The 21,640-nt window shown below is 44.1% G+C and overlaps 1 protein-coding gene across 2 annotated transcripts in view; it reads right to left on the bottom strand.

Moving 5' to 3' along the window:
• Positions 1-2,375: 2,375 nt before the first annotated feature.
• LOC139546224 (desmin-like) overlaps positions 2,376-21,640 on the bottom strand; it is a 28,581-nt gene continuing 9,316 nt past the window's right edge. Inside the window, exons 4-10 of one of the 2 annotated variants that reach the window (XM_071354352.1) lie at positions 16,749-16,910; positions 11,363-11,488; positions 10,036-10,256; positions 8,855-8,949; positions 6,889-6,974; positions 5,621-5,701; positions 2,376-3,384 (exon numbers count right to left, since the gene is read on the bottom strand). In XM_071354352.1, the coding sequence (XP_071210453.1) occupies positions 3,343-3,384; positions 5,621-5,701; positions 6,889-6,974; positions 8,855-8,949; positions 10,036-10,256; positions 11,363-11,488; positions 16,749-16,910 (813 nt within the window). In that variant the 3' untranslated portion in view covers positions 2,376-3,342. The remainder of the gene's footprint in view (positions 3,385-5,620; positions 5,702-6,888; positions 6,975-8,854; positions 8,950-10,035; positions 10,257-11,362; positions 11,489-16,748; positions 16,911-21,640) is intronic. The other variant, XM_071354353.1, reaches the window with a different exon arrangement.

The raw sequence follows: 21,640 nt of genomic DNA, 5'->3' as shown, positions 1-21,640 counted from the left end.
TCTTCAGACTGGGGCGAAGGTTCACCTTCCAACAGGACAACGACCATAAGCACACAGTCAAGACAAGTCTCTGAATGTCCTTGAGTTGCCCAGCCAGAGCCCGGACTTGAACTCGATCGAACATCTATGGAGAGACCTGAAAATAGCTGTGCAGCGACGCTCCCCATCCAACCTGACAGAGCTTGAGAGGATCTGCAGAGAATGGGAAAAACTCCCCAAATACAGGTGTGCCATGCTTGTATAGTCATACCCAAGAAGTCTCAAAGCTGTAATCGCTGCCAAAGGTGCTTCAACAAAGTACTGAGTAAAGGGTCTGAATACTATTGTAAATGTGATATTTACATTTTTAGGGTTAGGGTTAGGGTTAGGTGTGGTTAGGGTTAGGGTTAGGGTTAGTGTGTTTGGACCATGATAGTTTGTCTGTGATGTGGACATCAAGTAACTTAAAACTCTCGACCCGCTCCACTACAGCCCCGTTGAGGAGAATGGGGGCCTGGTCGGCCCTCCTTTTCCTATAGTCCACGATCATCTCCTTTGTCTTGTTCACATTAAGGGAGAGGTTGTTGTCCTGGCACCACACTGCCAGGTCTCTGACCTCCTCCCTATAGGCTGTCTCATCATTGTTGGTGACACTGTTGTGTTGTCAGCAAACTTAATGATGGTGTTGGTGTCGTTCCTGGCCACGCAGTCGTGGGTGAACAGGCAGTACAAGAGGGGACTGAGCACGCACCCCTGAGGGGCCCCAGTGTTGAGGATCAGCGTGGCAAATGTCTTGTTGCCTAGCCTTACCATCTGGGGGCGGCCTGTGAGGAAGTCCAGGATCCAGTTGCAGAGGGAGGTGTTTAGTCCCAGGATCCTTAGCTTAGTGAAGAGCTTTGAGGGTACTATGGTGTTGAACGGAGCTGTAGTCAATGAACAGCATTCTCACATAGGTGTTCCTTTGGTCCAGGTGGGAAAAGGCAATTGTGCGTTTGAGATTGTATCATCTGTGTGTCGTTCAAAAAGCCAGTCTTTCATTTTGTTACCTGTCCGGTCATATCATTTTGTTACCTGTCCGGTCATATCATTTTGTTACCTGTCCAGTCATATCATTTTGTTACCTGTCCGGTCATATCATTTTGTTACCTGTCCGGTCATATCATTTTGTTACCTGTCCGGTCATATCATTTTGTTACCTGTCCGGTCATATCATTTTGTTACCTGTCCGGTCATATCATTTTGTTACCTGTCCGGTCATATTATTTTGTTACCTGTCCGGTCATATCATTTTGTTACCTGTCCGGTCATGTCAGAAATGACATTGTTGCCTCAGGTATAATTGTACAATAGTACACTCAAATAAATATTTAGCAAATTATTAGTGTATTAGTGGTGTACAACTTTTATAAAATTACATTTTAGTCTTTGGAAAATATTAACATGTACATTTTGTACAGTGCATTTTCTGTTGACATGAGTTTGCTCAAAGTGTGATGAGGAGAGGCAAATATACTTGTGTATGAAAGTCGAAGAGCGAAGGATGGAGGGTGGGAGGGAGCGAGGGAGGGAGGGAGGGAGCGAGTGGGGTGGGGGAGGGCGCGAGGGAGCGAGGGAGGAAGCGAGGGAGGGAGGGAGGGGGGAGAGCGAGGGAGCGAGCGAGGGATGGAGTGAGGTGGGGGATGGGCGATAGACAGAGAATATATTTTAGTCTTTATCCCTTAATGTCTCTTTTTGATTGTAGCCGTGGTGGAGACTTCTGTTGTGTCACTGTTAGCATTATAACCTCTGGTTACTATGAAAACTAGGAAACTAAATCATTGTTACTCCACTGTAAAACACTCAGATCTGTTATTGTACAATGTGAAAAGAACGGGTAGCTCATCAATAAACCAATCCATGTTTTAATCCACCGTTAATCCACCGTTAATCCACCGTTAATCCACTGTTAATCCACCGTTAATCCACTGTTAATCTACCGTTAATCCACTGTTAATCCACCGTTAATCCACCGTTAATCCACTGTTAATCCACCGTTAATCCACTGTTAATCTACCGTTAATCCACTGTTAATCCACCGTTAATCCACCGTTAATCCACCGTTAATCTACTGTTAATCCACCGTTAATCCACTGTTAATCCACCGTTAATCCACCGTTAATCCACTGTTAATCCACCGTTAATCCACTGTTAATCTACCGTTAATCCACTGTTAATCCACCGTTAATCCACCGTTAATCCACTGTTAATCTACCGTTAATCCACCGTTAATCCACTGTTAATCCACTGTTAATCCACCGTTAATCCACTGAATAAAATATGACCCAAGCTTGACTGATACAGTTACTCTCACTTGATAGCAATTTACACACAGAGGTGGTGGGTAAATAAAAGGCAAATCAACATACAAAGTATTTTATTTCAGATCATCGGCTGTGAAACATTGTGAAGCAGATAGACCCTTTCTGACACACACACACACACACAAAGAAACGTGCACTACAGAGATACAACTCTTGACATTCTGGAGATCCCCTCTAGCCATGCGTGTTCTGTTCTGGCCAGGGCCTGACTTGACTTTCATTCCACCTTGTTCCCACCTTCTGATTACTGTAACATTTATTCTGATTACGGTAACATTGTCTTCTGATTACTGTAACATTGTATTCTGATTACATTAACATTGTATTCTGATTACATTAACATTGTCTTCTGATTACGGTAACATTGTATTCTGATTACGGTAACATTGTCTTCTGATAACGGTAACATTGTCTTCTGATTACAGTAACATTGTATTCTGATTACATTAACATTGTCTTCTGATTATGGTAACATTGTATTCTGATTACGGTAACATTGTATTCTGATTACGGTAACATTGTATTCTGATTACATTAACATTGTCTTCTGATTATGGTAGCATTGTATTCTGATTACAGTAGCATTGCCTTCTGATTACAGTAACATTGCTTTCTGATTACGGTAACATTGCCTTCTGATTACGGTAACATTGCCTTCTGATTACGGTAACATTGTATTCTGATTACGGTAACATTGCCTTCTGATTACGGTAACATTGTCTTCTGATTACGGTAGCATTGTCTTCTGTCTTCTTCTCCTTTGGTGATCGGTCATATAAAATCTGATTGCTAGGAGTTAGTGAGTTATGAACATACCTAACCCTTTGTAAGGTGGTTATAACACTTCGTAAGGTGTTAATAACTCACTCCCTCTCAAAAAGAGACCTTTCAAAAGAGACGTTCCTTAGAAAAGCTAACTAGAGCAGCCCTTGTATCTTGGTATGTAAACGGCCTTAAAAAATATGTTTTAACTTGTTGTTGCTTCGTTTGTTATTGTTGTTGTTTACATGATGTCCTGCTGGTGCTGTGTAGATTCACTGACCACCTATGGAAGGAGAGGAGAGTCAGTACAAGGTTCAGAGGTCAGGCACACAGAGAGAGACAACAAACAGATAGCCCAGAGAGACGACGTGTATAGATTTTTATTTGACTTGTTTATTGTACCTTTCTGTCAACAGGGAGTCCCATTGAGACCAATGTCTCTTTCACAAGGGAGCCCTGCATCGTACAATTACACAACTTTTTTTTTTTTTACAAAATACAACAGAATACAAAATACGATAATGAACGAGTCCCCTTTATATAAATACCTTGGGAATTTGGTTCGATGACAAGTTGTCATTTAAAAAACACGCAGACGAGCTAACGAAAGAAACGGAGACTTTAAACTGGGCTTGTTCTACAGATATATATTGCTTGGTTGTAAGGAAAACATTTGTTCAGTCGATGTTCCTGTCAGCCTTTGACTACGGGCGACATCATCGATATAAACGCTGCTGCCACTTCTTCAAACCCATTGGATACTGCTTACCATAGGCGACTTCGCGTTCTTACGGGTGACATCGCTGTGTGTCAGAGTCGCTGGCGGAGCGCAGCGGGCAGCTTAGCGTTTAGAACGTTTGGGGCAGTAAGCGAAAGATCGCGGGTTTGAATACCCAAGGTGAGAAATCAGTCGATGTGCCCTTGAGCAAGGCACTTAACCCTAATTTGCTCCTGGGGCGCCGTACTACTATGGCTGACCCTGTAAAACAACACATTTCACTGCACCTATCGTACGACTATGGCTGCCCCTGTAAAACAACACCTATCGTACGACTATTGCTGCCCCTGTAAAACAACACCTATCATACTACTATAGTTGACCCTGTAAAACAACACCTATCATACTACTATGGCTGCCCCTGTAAAACAACACCTATCGTACGACTATTGCTGCCCCTGTAAAACAACACCTATCATACTACTATGACTGACCCTGTAAAATAACACCTATCATACTACTATGACTGACCCTGTAAAACAACACCTATCATACTACTATGACTGACCCTGTAAAACAACACCTATCATACTAATATGACTGACCCTGTAAAACAACACCTATCATACTACAATTACTGACCCTGTAAAACAACACCTATCATACTACTATGACTGACCCTGTAAAACAACACCTATCATACTACTATGACTGACCCTGTAAAACAACACCTATCATACTACTATGGCTGACCCTGTAAAACAACACCTATCATACTACTATAACTGACCCTGTAAAACAACACCTATCATACTACTATGACTGACCCTGTAAAACAACATATATCATACTACTATAGTTGACCCTGTAAAACAACACCTATCATACTACTATGACTGACCCTGTAAAACAACACCTATCATACTACTATGACTTACCCTGTAAAACACCACCTATCATACTACTATAGTTGACCCTGTAAAACAACACCTATCATACTACTATGACTTACCCTGTAAAACACCACCTATCATACTACTATGGCTGACCCTGTAAAACAACACCTATCATACTACTATGACTGACCCTGTAAAACAACACCTCTCATACTACTATGGCTGACCCTGTAAAACAACACCTATCATACTACTATGACTGACCCTGTAAAACAACACCTATCATACTACTATGACTGACCCTGTAAAACAACACCTATCATACTACTATGACTGACCCTGTAAAACAACACCTATCATACTACTATAGTTGACCCTGTAAAACAACACCTATCATACTACTATAGTTGACCCCTTAAAACAACACCTATCATACTACTATGACTGACCCTGTAAAACAACACCTATCATACTACTATGACTGACCCTGTAAAACAACACCTATCCAGTTTATGTGACAATACAACATCTTATTTTTCTCATTATTTGTGCAACATTGCCATCTATTCATTTACACAGCTGTCTTGCATAAATTACCATATTACTTCACATCGCTCCTGACCCACGGAAGTAGGACATATCGTACTCGCTCACAGGAACGAAAAACTCTTGAAATTCCTTAGGTAGCTACCGATTTAAACGTTAAACAGGCGTTTGTTTTTACGGAACGAATTTCAGAGTACACTACAATTAGACGTGCTAGTTCCTTTTGGGAATTTTAGAATTGTAGATTTTTAGCGTTCTAATTGTATTGTTGTAATGCTGTATTGTTGTATTGTTGTATTGTTGTATTGTTGTATTTGTCATGACACTGCCGTTATCTGACCTCTTTCCTTGTTATGTACCTTGTTTTTTCTGCTGCTTTTTTTTTTTTTTTGTGAAACAGGGCTCTCTTCCAAAAGAGACATGGTCTCAAAGGGACTTTCCTGTGAAAATAAAGGTTAAATAAATACAATAAAATACAGACAAGGACAGTTAAAGTGTGGAAAGGACAGTGACTGTACAACTGTAGTTTAGTGTGAACAATAGTGTGTTCTCCAGGGTTCAGTCAATTCAGGAAGTAAAATATAAATTCAGGAAGTAAAATGTAAATCCAGGAAGTAAAATTAAATTCCAATTCCGAAATTCTCCTCAATGGTTTTCTTTTATTGTTGTTGTAATTTACCCCCTTTGTCTCCCCAATTTCGTGATTTCCAATTACGATCTTGTCTCGTCGCTGCAACTCCCCAACGGGTTCGGGAAGGTGAAGGTCGAGTCATGCATCCTCCGAAACAGGACCCGCCAAACATCGCTCCTTAACACCCGCCCGCTTAACCCGGAAGCACCGTTCAACTGACGACCAAGGTCAGCCTGCAGGCGCCCAGCCCGCCACAAGGAGTCGCTGGAGTGCGATGATCCAAGTAAAGCCCCCACGGCCAAACCCTCCACTAACCCAGACGACGCTGGAGCCAATTGTATACCGCCCTATGGGACTTTCGGTTACGGACGATTGTGACAGCCTGGGATCGAACCCGGGTCTGTAGTAATGCATCAAGCACCACTCGGGAGGCCGTCTCAATGGTTTTCTATTAAGAATCAGGAATTAATTGGAATCAGGAATTTCTGTTCACTTCATGAATTGTCCGAAGTGAAATGATATTGACCCGAACCCTGGTGTCCTCTGTACATCTCTTAACTGTGAGAGGAGGGTGAGATGCTCAGAGGTGCGGTAGAGTCATCAGGTCTAGTACTGAGGTGTTCAGGATAGGAGAAGTGAGTTAATTAAAGGTAGTTGGATAAACAGTTGAGATGTAAACTGTACTTACACACAGAGCACTACTACCCTCGCTCAATGAATATTTCATCTAGATTAAAATGCATTAATTAAATCACTGTAAGGTTATGAAATGCTATGTTTAAGTGCAAAATAACACCCTATTCCTTATATATAGTGTGCTACTTTTGACCAGAGTCCTGGGCCCTGGTAGTGCACTATGAAGGGCATATGGAGTTATTTAGGATGAGGCCTATATTGGTCCTATTGGTCCTATTAGGACTATTGGTCCTATTGGTCCTATTAGGACTATTGGTCCATAGTGTCTTCTGTTTATGGCGTTCTGTCTGTTGAGCTCACCTCGCCATCGCGGGTTTCGATGGTCTTGATCAGAACAGTCTTCTTGGAGTGGACCTCTGATGGACGCCCGGCGTCTGGGCTGGTCTCTGCAGGGAGAGGACAGAGGTAACACAACCTCAGTCTAACCCAGGACTAAGCTCTCAGGATTAATGAGACTCGGGGAAAAAAAGATGTCAACTCAAGACTAACCAACTATCTCTAGGCTGATGTTTTGAATGGAAAGTATAGACCACAACCTAACCTAACCACAACCTAACCACAACCTAACCACAACCTAACCTAACCAACTATCTCTACGCTGATGTTTTGAATGGAAAGTATAGACCACAACCTAACCTCAACCTAACCTCAACCGAACCACAACCGAACCACAACCTAACCACAACCTAACCACAACCTAACCACAACCTAACCACAACCTAACCTAACCAACTATCTCTAGGCTGATGTTTTGAATGGAAAGTAAAGACCACAACCTAACCACAACCTAACCTCAACCTAACCAACTATCTCTAGGCTGATGTTTTGAATGGAAAGTATAGACCACAACCTAACCTCAACCTAACCACAACCTAACCTAACCTAACCACAACCTAACCTAACCTATTCACAACCACAACCTGATCAAACCACAACCTAAACCTACCTCAACCTAACCACAACCTAACCTAACAAACTATCTCTAGGCTGATGTTTTGAATGGAAAGTATAGACCACAACCTAACCTCAACCTAACCACAACCTAACCACAACCTAACCAAACCAACTATCTCTAGGCTGATGTTTTCAATGGAAAGTATAGACCACAACCTAACCCTACCTCAACCTAAACCCCAAAACAACCTTAGTCTCTTACCACAGCAGCAGAGAGGAGATAGTCCCACGAGGCTGAGGTAAAAACAACCACAATCTAACCTCAACCTAACCACAACCTAACCCTACCTCAACCTAACCACAACCTAACCCTACCTCAACCTAACCTCAACCTAACCACAACCTAACCCTACCTTAACCTAACCACAACCTAACCCTACCTCAACCTAACCTCAACCTAACCACAACCTAACCCTACCTCAACCTAACCACAACCTAACCCTACCTCAACCTAACCTCAACCTAACCACAACCTAACCCTACCTCAACCTAACCACAACCTAACCCTACCTCAACCTAACCTCAACCTAACCACAACCTAACCCTACCTCAACCTAACCTCAACCTAACCACAACCTAACCCTACCTCAACCTAACCTCAACCTAACCACAACCTAACCCTACCTCAACCTAACCTCAACCTAACCACAACCTAACCCTACCTTAACCTAACCACAACCTAACCCTACCTCAACCTAACCTCAACCTAACCACAACCTAACCCTACCTCAACCTAACCACAACCTAACCCTACCTCAACCTAACCTCAACCTAACCACAACCTAACCCTACCTCAACCTAACCTCAACCTAACCTCAACCTAACCACAACCTAACCCTACCTTAACCTGACCACAACCTAACCCTACCTCAACCTAACCTCAACCTAACCACAACCTAACCACAACCTCAACCTAACCACAACCTAACCCTACCTCAACCTAACCTCAACCTAACCACAACCTAACCCTACCTCAACCTAACCTCAACCTAACCACAACCTAACCCTACCTCAACCTAACCACAACCTAACCCTACCTCAACCTAACCACAACCTAACCCTACCTCAACCTAACCACAACCTAACCCTACCTCAACCTAACCACAATCTAGCCCAAAAGCCACAGTTGATTTATGATATCCTTAATCAATATTAATTAAGTCTAATCGTGCTCCATTATTTTCATTTGGCTGGCAAACAAGGCGTACCGTGGTCTTAAAATGATCAATACCTGAAATGCATCATCTGTCAACCTATTTTCCACTTCTCCCCCCTTGTGGTGAAATGTGATGCTGAGGAAACGTGTTCTCACCTCTGAATCCAATAGTGGAATATGATGAGGCAGCAGAGTGGGCAGCAGAGTGAGCAGCAGAGTGAGAAGCAGAGTGGGAGCCAGATACAGTGATGCTGGGGAAAGACAGAGAGAAGACAAAACATACAGGAAAATTATATCTATTTGACTGTTTGGATTGTTTGAAAGTCCCTGCAACAATCTATTGTGGCTGATTCCATTCATGATGACCTCCCTCACCTAACTTTTATCCTGGCTCTATCGCAATGTGTCTTTTGCAATTCCTTGCATCTTTTCTCCTCCCTCCTTCTCAACAGTAATGGGGAAGAGGAAGAGGAAGAGGAAGAGGAAGCACAAGTGTATCCTACCCGGGAAGAGTTATATTATCTGCCACACCCCCTTTGAATCAGCTGTTGTATTGTCTGAGGAGAAAAAAGCCTGCACACATTTTAAAATATGGTACTTATTGTTTTATCTATAAAATGTCTTGCACAACTAACTTAATTTGTTTTGATCAATTTATACATGTGTTTTGGGATCCCTCCCCCTACTCCCCTCCTCACTCTTCTCTATCCCTGCCCCTACTCCTCCCCTCCCTCTTCTCTATCCCTCCCCCTACTCCTCCCCTTCCTCTTCTCTATCCCTCCCCCTACTTCTCCCCTCCCTCTTCTCTATCCCTCCCCCTACTTCTCCCCTTCCTCTTCTCTATCTCTCCCCCTACTCCTCCCCTTTCCCCTACTCCTCCCCTACCTCTTCTCTATCCCTCCCCCTACACCTCTCCTCTCTCTTCTCTATCCCTCCCCTACACCTCTCCTCCCCCCTACTCCTCCCCTCCCTCTTCTCTATCCCTTCCCCTATTCCTCCCCTCCCTCTTACATTTAAGTCATTTAGCAGACGCTCTTATCCAGAGCGACTTACAAGTTGGTGCATTCACCTTATGATGTCCAGTGGAACAACCACTTTACAATAGTGCATCTAACTCTAAGGGGGGGGGGGGGTTAGAAGGATTACTTTATCCTATCCTAGGTATTCCTTAAAGAGGTGGGGTTTCAGGTGTCTCCGGAAGGTGGTGATTGATTCCGCTGACCTGGCGTCGTGGGGGAGTTTGTTCCACCATTGGGGTGCCAGAGCACCCCTCCCCCTCCCCCTACACCTCTCCTCCCTCTTCTCTATCCCCCCCTCTACTTATCCCTCTCTCCTACCGGCTCTCCTCTCCCTCCAGTAGCTTCCTGTAGGTAGCAATCTCTATATCCAGGGCCATCTTGACATTGAGGAGGTCCTGGTACTCTCTGAGGTGACGAGCCATCTCATCCTTCATCTTGGCGATCTCAGCCTCCAGACGGGTGACGGAGTCCTGGTAACCTCCAGCCTCGTTTCCCAGACGATCCTCCATCTCCCTCATCTGCCTCAGCAGAGACTCGTTCTGTAGGGGAGAGAGAGAGAGAGAGGGATGATTACATAAACAAATAAAGTAGGTAAACAGGTATCATAGTTAGGTTGAGAGGGGAGCTGGTGGAGAGGTGATTGAAGTGATGATAGGTTAGGGAATTGTCCTGAAGTGTGTACTACTCCCCACATATTTAAAACCATTGGACTGTCAAATACAAGAAGAAAAGTATACACTTAATCCAGGAGGATCTAGAGTATGGTGTAGTAATATAGAGTAGGATGTAGTAATATAGAGTAGGGTGTAGTAATATAGAGTAGGATGTAGTAATATAGAGTAGGATGTAGTAATATAGAGTAGGATGTAGTAATATAGAGTGGGATGTAGTAACATAGAGTATGGTGTAGTAATATAGAGTAGAATGTAGTAATATAGAGTAGGATGTAGTAATATAGAGTAGGGTGTAGTAACATAGAGTATGGTGTAGTAATATAGAGTAGGATGTAGTAACATAGAGTATGGTGTAGTAATATAGAGTATGGTGTAGTAATATAGAGTAGGATGTAGTAATATAGAGTAGGATGTAGTAATATATAGTAGGATGTAGTAATATAGAGTAGGGTGTAGTGATATAGAGTAGGATGTAGTGATATAGAGTAGGAGGTAGTAATATAGAGTAGGATGTAGTAATATAGAGTAGGAAGTAGTAATATAGAGTAGGATGTAGTAATATAGAGTAGGATGTAGTAACATAGAGTAGGATGTAGTAACATAGAGTAGGATGTAGTAACATAGAGTATGATGTAGTAATATAGAGTTGGATGTAGTAATATAGAGTAGGATGTAGTAACATAGAGTATGATGTAGTAATATAGAGTAGGATGTAGTAATATAGAGTAGGATGTAGTAATATAGAGTAGGGTGTAGTAATATAGAGTAGCATGTAGTAATATAGAGTAGGGTGTAGTAACATAGAGTAACATGTAGTAACATAGAGTAGGGTGTAGTAATATAGAGTAGCATGTAGTAACATAGAGTAGGATGTAGTAATATAGAGTAGGATGTAGTAACATAGAGTAGGGTGTAGTAACATAGAGTATGGTGTAGTAACATAGAGTAGGGTGTAGTAACAGAGTACTTACGGTTCCCTTGAGAGAGTCGATCTCACAGGTGTAGGATTGGATCTGATGTCTGAACTCCATGCTCTCCTGTTTGGACTGTCTCAGAGCATCGTTGTTCTTGTTCACAGCCAGGTTCAGGTCTGACACCTGGAGAGGAGGTGGAGACATGGGTTAGAATAGATGCTACTGTCACTGTGTAGTGGTACCGATGTAGTTAGCTTAGCTACTGTCACTGTCTAGTGGTGCCGATGTAGTTAGCTTAGCTACTGTCACTGTCTAGTGATGCCGATGTAGTTAGCTTAGCTACTGTCACTGTCTAGTGATGCCGATGTAGTTAGCTTAGCTACTGTCACTGTGAAGTGGTGCCGATGTAGTTAGCTTAGCTACTGTCACTGTCTAGTGATGCCGATGTAGTTAGCTTAGCTACTGTCACTGTGAAGTGGTGCCGATGTAGTTAGCTTAGCTACTGTCACTGTCTAGTGATGCCGATGTAGTTAGCTTAGCTACTGTCACTGTGAAGTGGTGCCGATGTAGTTAGCTTAGCTACTGTCACTGTCTAGTGGTACCGATGTAGTTAGCTTAGCTACTGTCACTGTCTAGTGGTGCCGATGTAGTTAGCTTAGCTACTGTCACTGTCTAGTGATGCCGATGTAGTTAGCTTAGCTACTGTCACTGTGTAGTGGTGCCGATGTAGTTAGCTTAGCTACTGTCACTGTCTAGTGGTGCCGATGTAGTTAGCTTAGCTACTGTCACTGTGTAGTGGTGCAGATGTAGTTAGCTTAGCTACTGTCACTGTGTAGTGGTGCCGATGTAGTTAGCTTAGCTACTGTCACTGTCTAGTGATGCCGATGTAGTTAGCTTAGCTACTGTCACTGTGTAGTGGTGCCGATGTAGTTAGCTTAGCTACTGTCACTGTCTAGTGATGCCGATGTAGTTAGCTTAGCTACTGTCACTGTCTAGTGATGCCGATGTAGTTAGCTTAGCTACTGTCACTGTCTAGTGATGCCGATGTAGTTAGCTTAGCTACTGTCACTGTGTAGTGGTGCCGATGTAGTTAGCTTAGCTACTGTCACTGTCTAGTGATGCCGATGTAGTTAGCTTAGCTACTGTCACTGTCTAGTGGTACCGATGTAGTTAGCTTAGCTACTGTCACTGTCTAGTGGTGCCGATGTAGTTAGCTTAGCTACTGTCACTGTCTAGTGATGCCGATGTAGTTAGCTTAGCTATAGTCACTGTGTAGTGGTGCCGATGTAGTTAGCTTAGCTACTGTCACTGTCTAGTGGAGCCGATGTAGTTAGCTTAGCTACTGTCACTGTGAAGTGGTGCCGATGTAGTTAGCTTAGCTACTGTCACTGTCTAGTGATGCCGATGTAGTTAGCTTAGCTACTGTCACTGTGAAGTGGTGCCGATGTAGTTAGCTTAGCTACTGTCACTGTCTAGTGGTGCCGATGTAGTTAGCTTAGCTACTGTCACTGTCTAGTGATGCCGATGTAGTTAGCTTAGCTACTGTCACTGTGTAGTGATGCCGATGTAGTTAGCTTAGCTACTGTCACTGTCTAGTGATGCCGATGTAGTTAGCTTAGCTACTGTCACTGTGTAGTGGTGCCGATGTAGTTAGCTTAGCTACTGTCACTGTCTAGTGGTGCCGATGTAGTTAGCTTAGCTACTGTCACTGTCTAGTGATGCCGATGTAGTTAGCTTAGCTACTGTCACTGTCTAGTGATGCCGATGTAGTTAGCTTAGCTACTGTCACTGTGTAGTGATGCCGATGTAGTTAGCTTAGCTACTGTCACTGTCTAGTGGTGCCGATGTAGTTAGCTTAGCTACTGTCACTGTGTAGTGGTGCCGATGTAGTTAGCTTAGCTACTGTCACTGTGTAGTGGTGCCGATGTAGTTAGCTTAGCTACTGTCACTGTCTAGTGATGCCGATGTAGTTAGCTTAGCTACTGTCACTGTCTAGTGATGCCGATGTAGTTAGCTTAGCTACTGTCACTGTGTAGTGGTGCCGATGTAGTTAGCTTAGCTACTGTCACAGTCTAGTGGTGCCGATGTAGTTAGCTTAGCTACTGTCACTGTCTAGTGGTGCAGATGTAGTTAGCTTAGCTACTGTCACTGTCTAGTGGTGCCGATGTAGTTAGCTTAGCTACTGTCACTGTGTAGTGGTGCCGATGTAGTTAGCTTAGCTACTGTCACTGTCTAGTGATGCCGATGTAGTTAGCTTAGCTACTGTCACTGTCTAGTGGTGCCGATGTAGTTAGCTTAGCTACTGTCACTGTGTAGTGGTGCAGATGTAGTTAGCTTAGCTACTGTCACTGTGTAGTGGTGCCGATGTAGTTAGCTTAGCTACTGTCACTGTCTAGTGGTGCCGATGTAGTTAGCTTAGCTACTGTCACTGTCTAGTGGTGCCGATGTAGTTAGCTTAGCTACTGTCACTGTGTAGTGGTGCAGATGTAGTTAGCTTAGCTACTGTCACTGTGTAGTGGTGCCGATGTAGTTAGCTTAGCTACTGTCACTGTCTAGTGATGCCGATGTATTTAGCTTAGCTACTGTCACTGTCTAGTGGTACCGATGTAGTTAGCTTAGCTACTGTCACTGTCTAGTGGTGCCGATGTAGTTAGCTTAGCTACTGTCACTGTCTAGTGATGCCGATGTAGTTAGCTTAGCTACTGTCACTGTGTAGTGGTGCCGATGTAGTTAGCTTAGCTACTGTCACTGTCTAGTGATGCCGATGTAGTTAGCTTAGCTACTGTCACTGTCTAGTGATGCCGATGTAGTTAGCTTAGCTACTGTCACTGTGTAGTGGTGCCGATGTAGTTAGCTTAGCTACTGTCACAGTCTAGTGGTGCCGATGTAGTTAGCTTAGCTACTGTCACTGTCTAGTGGTGCAGATGTAGTTAGCTTAGCTACTGTCACTGTCTAGTGGTGCCGATGTAGTTAGCTTAGCTACTGTCACTGTGTAGTGGTGCCGATGTAGTTAGCTTAGCTACTGTCACTGTCTAGTGATGCCGATGTAGTTAGCTTAGCTACTGTCACTGTCTAGTGGTGCCGATGTAGTTAGCTTAGCTACTGTCACTGTGTAGTGGTGCAGATGTAGTTAGCTTAGCTACTGTCACTGTGTAGTGGTGCCGATGTAGTTAGCTTAGCTACTGTCACTGTCTAGTGGTGCCGATGTAGTTAGCTTAGCTACTGTCACTGTCTAGTGGTGCCGATGTAGTTAGCTTAGCTACTGTCACTGTGTAGTGGTGCAGATGTAGTTAGCTTAGCTACTGTCACTGTGTAGTGGTGCCGATGTAGTTAGCTTAGCTACTGTCACTGTCTAGTGATGCCGATGTAGTTAGCTTAGCTACTGTCACTGTGTAGTGGTGCCGATGTAGTTAGCTTAGCTACTGTCACTGTGTAGTGGTGCCGATGTAGTTAGCTTAGCTACTGTCACTGTCTAGTGATGCCGATGTAGTTAGCTTAGCTACTGTCACTGTCTAGTGGTGCCGATGTAGTTAGCTTAGCTACTGTCACTGTCTAGTGATGCCGATGTAGTTAGCTTAGCTACTGTCACAGTCTAGTGGTGCCGATGTAGTTAGCTTAGCTACTGTCACTGTCTAGTGGTGCCGATGTAGTTAGCTTAGCTACTGTCACTGTCTAGTGGTGCCGATGTAGTTAGCTTAGCTACTGTCACTGTCTAGTGGTGCCGATGTAGTTAGCTTAGCTACTGTCACTGTCTAGTGGTGCCGATGTAGTTAGCTTAGCTACTGTCACTGTGAAGTGGTGCCGATGTAGTTAGCTTAGCTACTGTCACTGTCTAGTGATCCCGATGTAGTTAGCTTAGCTACTGTCACTGTCTAGTGATGCCGATGTAGTTAGCTTAGCTACTGTCACTGTGTAGTGATGCCGATGTAGTTAGCTTAGCTACTGTCACTGTGTAGTGATGCCGATGTAGTTAGCTTAGCTACTGTCACTGTGAAGTGGTGCCGATGTAGTTAGCTTAGCTAATGTCACTGTCTAGTGATGCCGATGTAGTTAGCTTAGCTACTGTCACTGTGTAGTGGTGCCGATGTAGTTAGCTTAGCTACTGTCACTGTCTAGTGATGCCGATGTAGTTAGCTTAGCTACTGTCACAGTCCACATATCAATATCCAGCTTTAGCTCATCTAGCAATGCTTTGCGTCAAGTATTGGCAATCACACACAGATAATGTTGGGATTTTATCATGTTCTGCGCCAGGGTTGGAGTCGATTTCATTTAAATTAAATTCCAATTTAATGAACTAAATGAATTGAAACAAAATAAACCCAAACCCTGTTGTGTACCATCCTAAAGCAATTTATCTCAACCATCTCGATGACAGCAAGCCTCTCTAACTATGACCCCACTGTCACTACCCACCCATGTTTCTAGTGTTTACCTTGGACTAGTACCAGTCCTCAGTACTGTACCATATTATATAATACTACGGTGTATTATAAATGGTGTTTACCTTGGACTTGTACCAGTCCTCAGTACTGTACCATACTATATAATACTACGGTGTATTATAGATGGTGTTTACCTTGGACTAGTACCAGTCCTCAGTACTGTACCATATTATATAATACTACGGTGTATTATAAATGGTGTTTACCTTGGACTTGTACCAGTCCTCAGTACTGTATCATATTATATAATACTACGGTGTATTATAAATGGTGTTTACCTTGGACTTGTACCAGTCCTCAGTACTGTATCATATTATATAATACTACGGTGTGTTATAGACAGTGTTTACCTTGGACTTGTACCAGTCCTCAGTACTGTACCATATTATATAATACTACGGTGTATTATAGACAGTGTTTACCTTGGACTTGTACCAGTCCTCAGTACTGTACCATATTATATAATACTACGGTGTGTTATAGACAGTGTTTACCTTGGACTTGTACCAGTCCTCAGTACTGTACCATATTATATAATACTACGGTGTATTATAGACAGTGTTTACCTTGGACTTGTACCAGTCCTCAGTACTGTATCATATTATATAATACTATGGTGTGTTATAGACAGTGTTTACCTTGGACTGGTACCAGTCCTCAGTACTGTACCATATTATATAATACTACGGTGTATTATAGACAGTGTTTACCTTGGACTTGTACCAGTCCTCAGTACTGTACCATATTATATAATACTACGGTGTATTATAGACAGTGTTTACCTTGGACTTGTACCAGTCCTCAGTACTGTATCATATTATATAATACTATGGTGTGTTATAGACAGTGTTTACCTTGGACTGGTACCAGTCCTCAGTACTGTACCATATTATATAATACTACGGTGTATTATAGACAGTGTTTACCTTGGACTTGTACCAGTCCTCAGTACTGTACCATATTATATAATACTACGGTGTATTATAGACAGTGTTTACCTTGGACTTGTACCAGTCCTCAGCCTCTGAGATGTTCTTGGCTGCGATGCCCTCGTACTGCATACGGATGTCCCTGAGGGCAGCGGTCAGGTCTGGTTTGGACATATCCATCTGGACCTGCACGGAGGTCTCCTGCATCTGGCTCGTCAGCTCATGGATCTCCTGCAGGGGGGTATGAGGTCAGAGGTCAGTGGTTTTTTAGGTCAGGGGTTAAAGGTCAGGGGTCAGAGGTTAGGTGTTATACGGGGTCAACTTGCGTTGTATCGGAGCGGTTTTATATGTAAGAATCAGAATCTCTGCTACAGTGGATGTTCTTTGTAGTAGTATAAACAGGATTTTTATTTGGATTACTAGCTTTTGTGAAGAGAGGTTCTGATCAAGGCTGAAACGTCAAGTTTTTTAAAGTTGCGTTAATAAAATAATACGGTTTTAATGGCGAGCGTTGTGGCTTTTTATTCTTTAACGAGCATTTAGCATAACAATCTGCTTCTTTCCTCAACTTTCCTGAGTCATTCAACAGACAGGACAAAACCCTGGCTCCTACGATCCACAGACAGGACAAAACCCTGGCTCCTACGATCCACAGACAGGACAAAACCCTGGCTCCTACGATCCATAGACAGGACAAAACCCTGGCTCCTACGATCCACAGACAGTACAAAACCCTGGCTCATACAATACATAGACAGGACAAAATCCTGGCTCCTACGATCCATAGACAGTACAAAACCCTGGCTCCTACGATCCACAGACAGGACAAAATCCTGGCTCCTACGATCCATAGACAGGACAAAACCCTGGCTCCTACGATCCACAGACAGGACAAAACCCTGGCTCCTACGATCCATAGACAGGACAAAACCCTGGCTCCTATGATACACAGACAGGACAAAACCCTGGCTCCTACGATCCATAGACAGGACAAAACCCTGGCTCCTACGATCCACAGACAGGACAAAACCCTGGCTCCTACGATCCACAGACAGGACAAAACCCTGGCTCCTACGATCCACAGACAGGACAAAACCCTGGCTCCTACGATACACAGACAGGACAAAACCCTGGCTCCTACGATACACAGACAGGACAAAACCCTGGCTCCTACGATCCACAGACAGGAGAAAACCCTGGCTCCTACAATCAACAGACAGACAGGACAAAACCACTGGCTCCTACGAAACACAGACAGTGACAAAACCCTGGCTCCTACGATCCACAGACAGGACAAAACCCTGGCTCCTACGATACACAGACAGGACAATAACCCTGGCATCCTACAGATGACACAGACAGGACAAAACCCTGGCTCCTACGATACACAGACAGGACAAAACCCTGGCTCCTACGACACACAGACAGGACAAAACCCTGGCTCCTACGATCCATAGACAGGAGAAAACCCTGGCTCCTACGATCAACAGACAGGACAAACCCTGGCTCCTACGAAACACAGACAGGACAAAACCCTGGCTCCTACGATCCACAGACAGGACAAAACCCTGGCTCCTACGACACACAGACAGGACAAAACCCTGGCTCATACAATACATAGACAGGACAAAACCCTGGCTCATACAATACATAGACAGGACAAAACCCTGGCTCCTACGACACACAGACAGGACAAAACCCTGGCTCCTACGATCCATAGACAGGAAAAAACCCTGGCTCCTACGATCAACAGACAGGACAAACCCTGGCTCCTACGAAACACAGACAGGATCAATAATCTCTCTGGCTCCCTACTGATCCTACATAGACAGGACAAAACCCTGGTCTCTCTACGACTACACAGACAGGACAAAACCTCTGGCTCATACAATACATAGACAGGACCAATGGTCTCTCTCTCTCTCTCTCTGTCCTACATAGACAGGACCAATGGTCTCTCTCTCTCTCTCTCTGTCCTACATAGACAGGACCAATGGTCTCTCTCTCTCTCTCTCTCTCTCTGCCCTACATAGACAGGACCAATGGTCTCTTTCTCAGTCCTACATAGACAGGGCCAATGGTCTCTCTCTGCCCTACATAGACAGGACCAATGGTCTCTCTCTCTCTCTCTGCCCTACATAGACAGGACCAATGGTCTCTCTCTCTCTCTCTCTGCCCTACATAGACAGGACCAATTGTCTCTCTCTCTCTCTCTGTCCTACATAGACAGGACCAATGGTCTCTCTCTCTCTCTCTCTGCCCTACATAGACAGGACCAATGGTCTCTCTCTCTCTCTCTCTGCCCCACATAGACAGGACCAATGGTCTCTCTCTCTCTCTCTGCCCTACATAGACAGGACCAATGGTCTCTCTCTCTCTCTCTCTCTCTCTCTCTCTCTCTCTCTCTCTCTCTCTCTCTCTCTCTCTCTGCCCCTACATAGACAGAACCAATGGTCTCTCTCTGTCCTACATAGACAGGATCAATGGTCTCTTTCTCTGCCCTAAATATTTCCCAGCTGCTAGTCTCTCTCTCTCATGGTTTAATTTTAGCTGTGCATCTGTTGAACAATGTTACAGAGGGCCCTCCATGTCACAGGCCAAGTTGACACTCTGCCTTAACCAAGCCGGGCCAAACCGGACCAAGCCGGGTCAGGCCAGCATAGCACTGAAGTCCAAATGTCAGAAGAGACAGCATGACAGGATCTGGCTTTAGAAACCAGATCAAGTTCCTCCAGCCATTGTGCACTGTGTAACTGTACGGTTGTGTGTGTGTGTGTGTGTGTGTGTGTGTGTGTGTTCACAGTAAGTATGTGTGTTATATTTACCCAGAATGCTCTGGCTACCATAGGAGTGAGTGAGTGTCACATATATGATCCACTTGCTATAGAAACGATGACCTATGCATTTAGAGACGAGGAAAGTTCAACACATTTTGCAGGGTATAACTGTACGGTTGGAGAGATATGGTTGGAGATGTATGGTTGGAGATGTATGGTTGGAGATGTATGGTTAGAGATGTATGGTTGGAGATGTATGGTTGGAGATGTATGGTTGGAGATGTATGGTTGGAGATGTATGGTTGGAGATGTATGGTTGGAGCTGTATGGTTGGAGATGTATGGTTGGAGAGATATGGTTGGAGATGTATGGTTGGAGATGTATGGTTGGAGATGTATGGTTGGAGATGTATGGTTGGAGATGTATGGTTAGAGATGTATGGTTGGAGATGTATGGTTGGAGATGTATGGTTGGAGATGTATGGTTGGAGATGTATGGTTGGAGATGTATGGTTGGAGATGTATGGTTAGAGATGTATGGTTAGAGATGTATGGTTGGAGATGTACGGATGGAGCTGTATGGTTGGAGATGTATGGTTGGAGATGTATGGTTAGAGATGTATGGTTGGAGATGTATGGATGGAGCTGTATGGTTGGAGATGTATGGTTGGAGATGTATGGTTGGAGATGTATGGTTGGAGATGTATGGTTGGAGCTGTATGGTTGGAGATGTATGGTTGGAGATGTATGGTTGGAGATGTATGGTTGGAGATGTATGGTTGGAGATGTATGGTTGGAGATGTATGGTTGGAGATGTATGGTTGGAGCTGTATGGTTGGAGATGTATGGTTGGAGATGTATGGTTGGAGATGTATGGTTGGAGATGTATGGATGGAGATGTATTCATGTAGCTGGGAGTACAGTAGCTGGGAGTATAGTAGCTGGGAGTGCTGTAGCTGGGAGTATAGCAGCTGGGAGTATAGTAGCTGGGAGTATAGTAGCTGGGAGTATATTAGCCGGGAGTGATGTAGCTGGGAGTATAGTGGCTGGGAGTATAGTAGCTGGGAGTATAGTAGCCGGGAGTGATGTAGCTGGGAGTATAGTGGCTGGGAGTATAGGAGCTGGGAGTATAGGAGCTGGGAGTATAGTAGCTGGGAGTATAGTAGCCGGGAGTATAGTAGCTGGGAGTATAGTAGCTGGGAGTATAGTAGCTGGAAGTTTAGTAGCTGGGAGTATAGTAGCTGGGAGTATAGTAGCTAGGAGTATAGTAGCTGGGAGTACAGTAGCTAGGAGTATAGTAGCTGGGAGTATAGTAGCTTGGAGTATAGTAACTGGGAGTATAGTAGCTGGGAGCACAGTAGCTAGGAGTATAGTAGCTGCGAGTATAGTAGCCGGGAGTATAGTAGCTGGGAGTATAGTACCTGGAAGTATAGTAGCTGGGAGTACAGTGGCGGGGAGTATAGTAGCCGGGAGTATAGTAGCTGGGAGTGATGTAGCTGGAAGTACAGTAGCTGGGAGTATAGTAGCTGGGAGTACAGTAGCTGGGAGTATAGTAGCTGGGAGTATAGTAGCTGGGAGTATAGTAGCTGGGAGTGATGTAGCTGGAAGTACAGTAGCTGGGAGTATAGTAGCTGGGCGTGCTGTAGCTGGGAGTATAGTAGCTGGGAGTATAGTATCTGGGAGTATAGTAGCTGGGAGTATAGTAGCTGGGAGTATAGTACCTGGAAGTATAGTAGCTGGGAGTACAGTGGCGGGGAGTATAGTAGCTGGGAGTATAGTAGCTGGGAGTATAGTAGCTGGGAGTATAGTACCTGGAAGTATAGTAGCTGGGAGTACAGTGGCGGGGAGTATAGTAGCCGGGAGTGATGTAGCTGGGAGTATAGTGGCTGGGAGTATAGTAGCTGGGAGTATAGTAGCTGGGAGTACAGTAGCTGGGAGTATAGTAGCTGGGAGTACAGTAGCTGGGAGTATAGTAGCTGGGAGTATAGTAGCTGGGAGTATAGTAGCTGGGAGTATAGTAGCTGGGAGTATAGTACCTGGAAGTATAGTAGCTGGGAGTACAGTGGCGGGGAGTATAGTAGCTGGGAGTATAGTAGCTGGGAGTGCTGTAGCTGGGAGTACCATATATATATATGATACTGCAGCTCACTGAATCTCCAAGGGTATATATTTACACAAAGGGTTG

The sequence above is a fragment of the Salvelinus alpinus genome, chromosome 20 (genome assembly GCF_045679555.1).
Source record: "Salvelinus alpinus chromosome 20, SLU_Salpinus.1, whole genome shotgun sequence".
NCBI lineage: Eukaryota > Metazoa > Chordata > Actinopteri > Salmoniformes > Salmonidae > Salvelinus > Salvelinus alpinus.
Note: the sequence above shows the minus strand (reverse complement) of the source record. Positions and strands in the feature narration are given on the sequence as shown.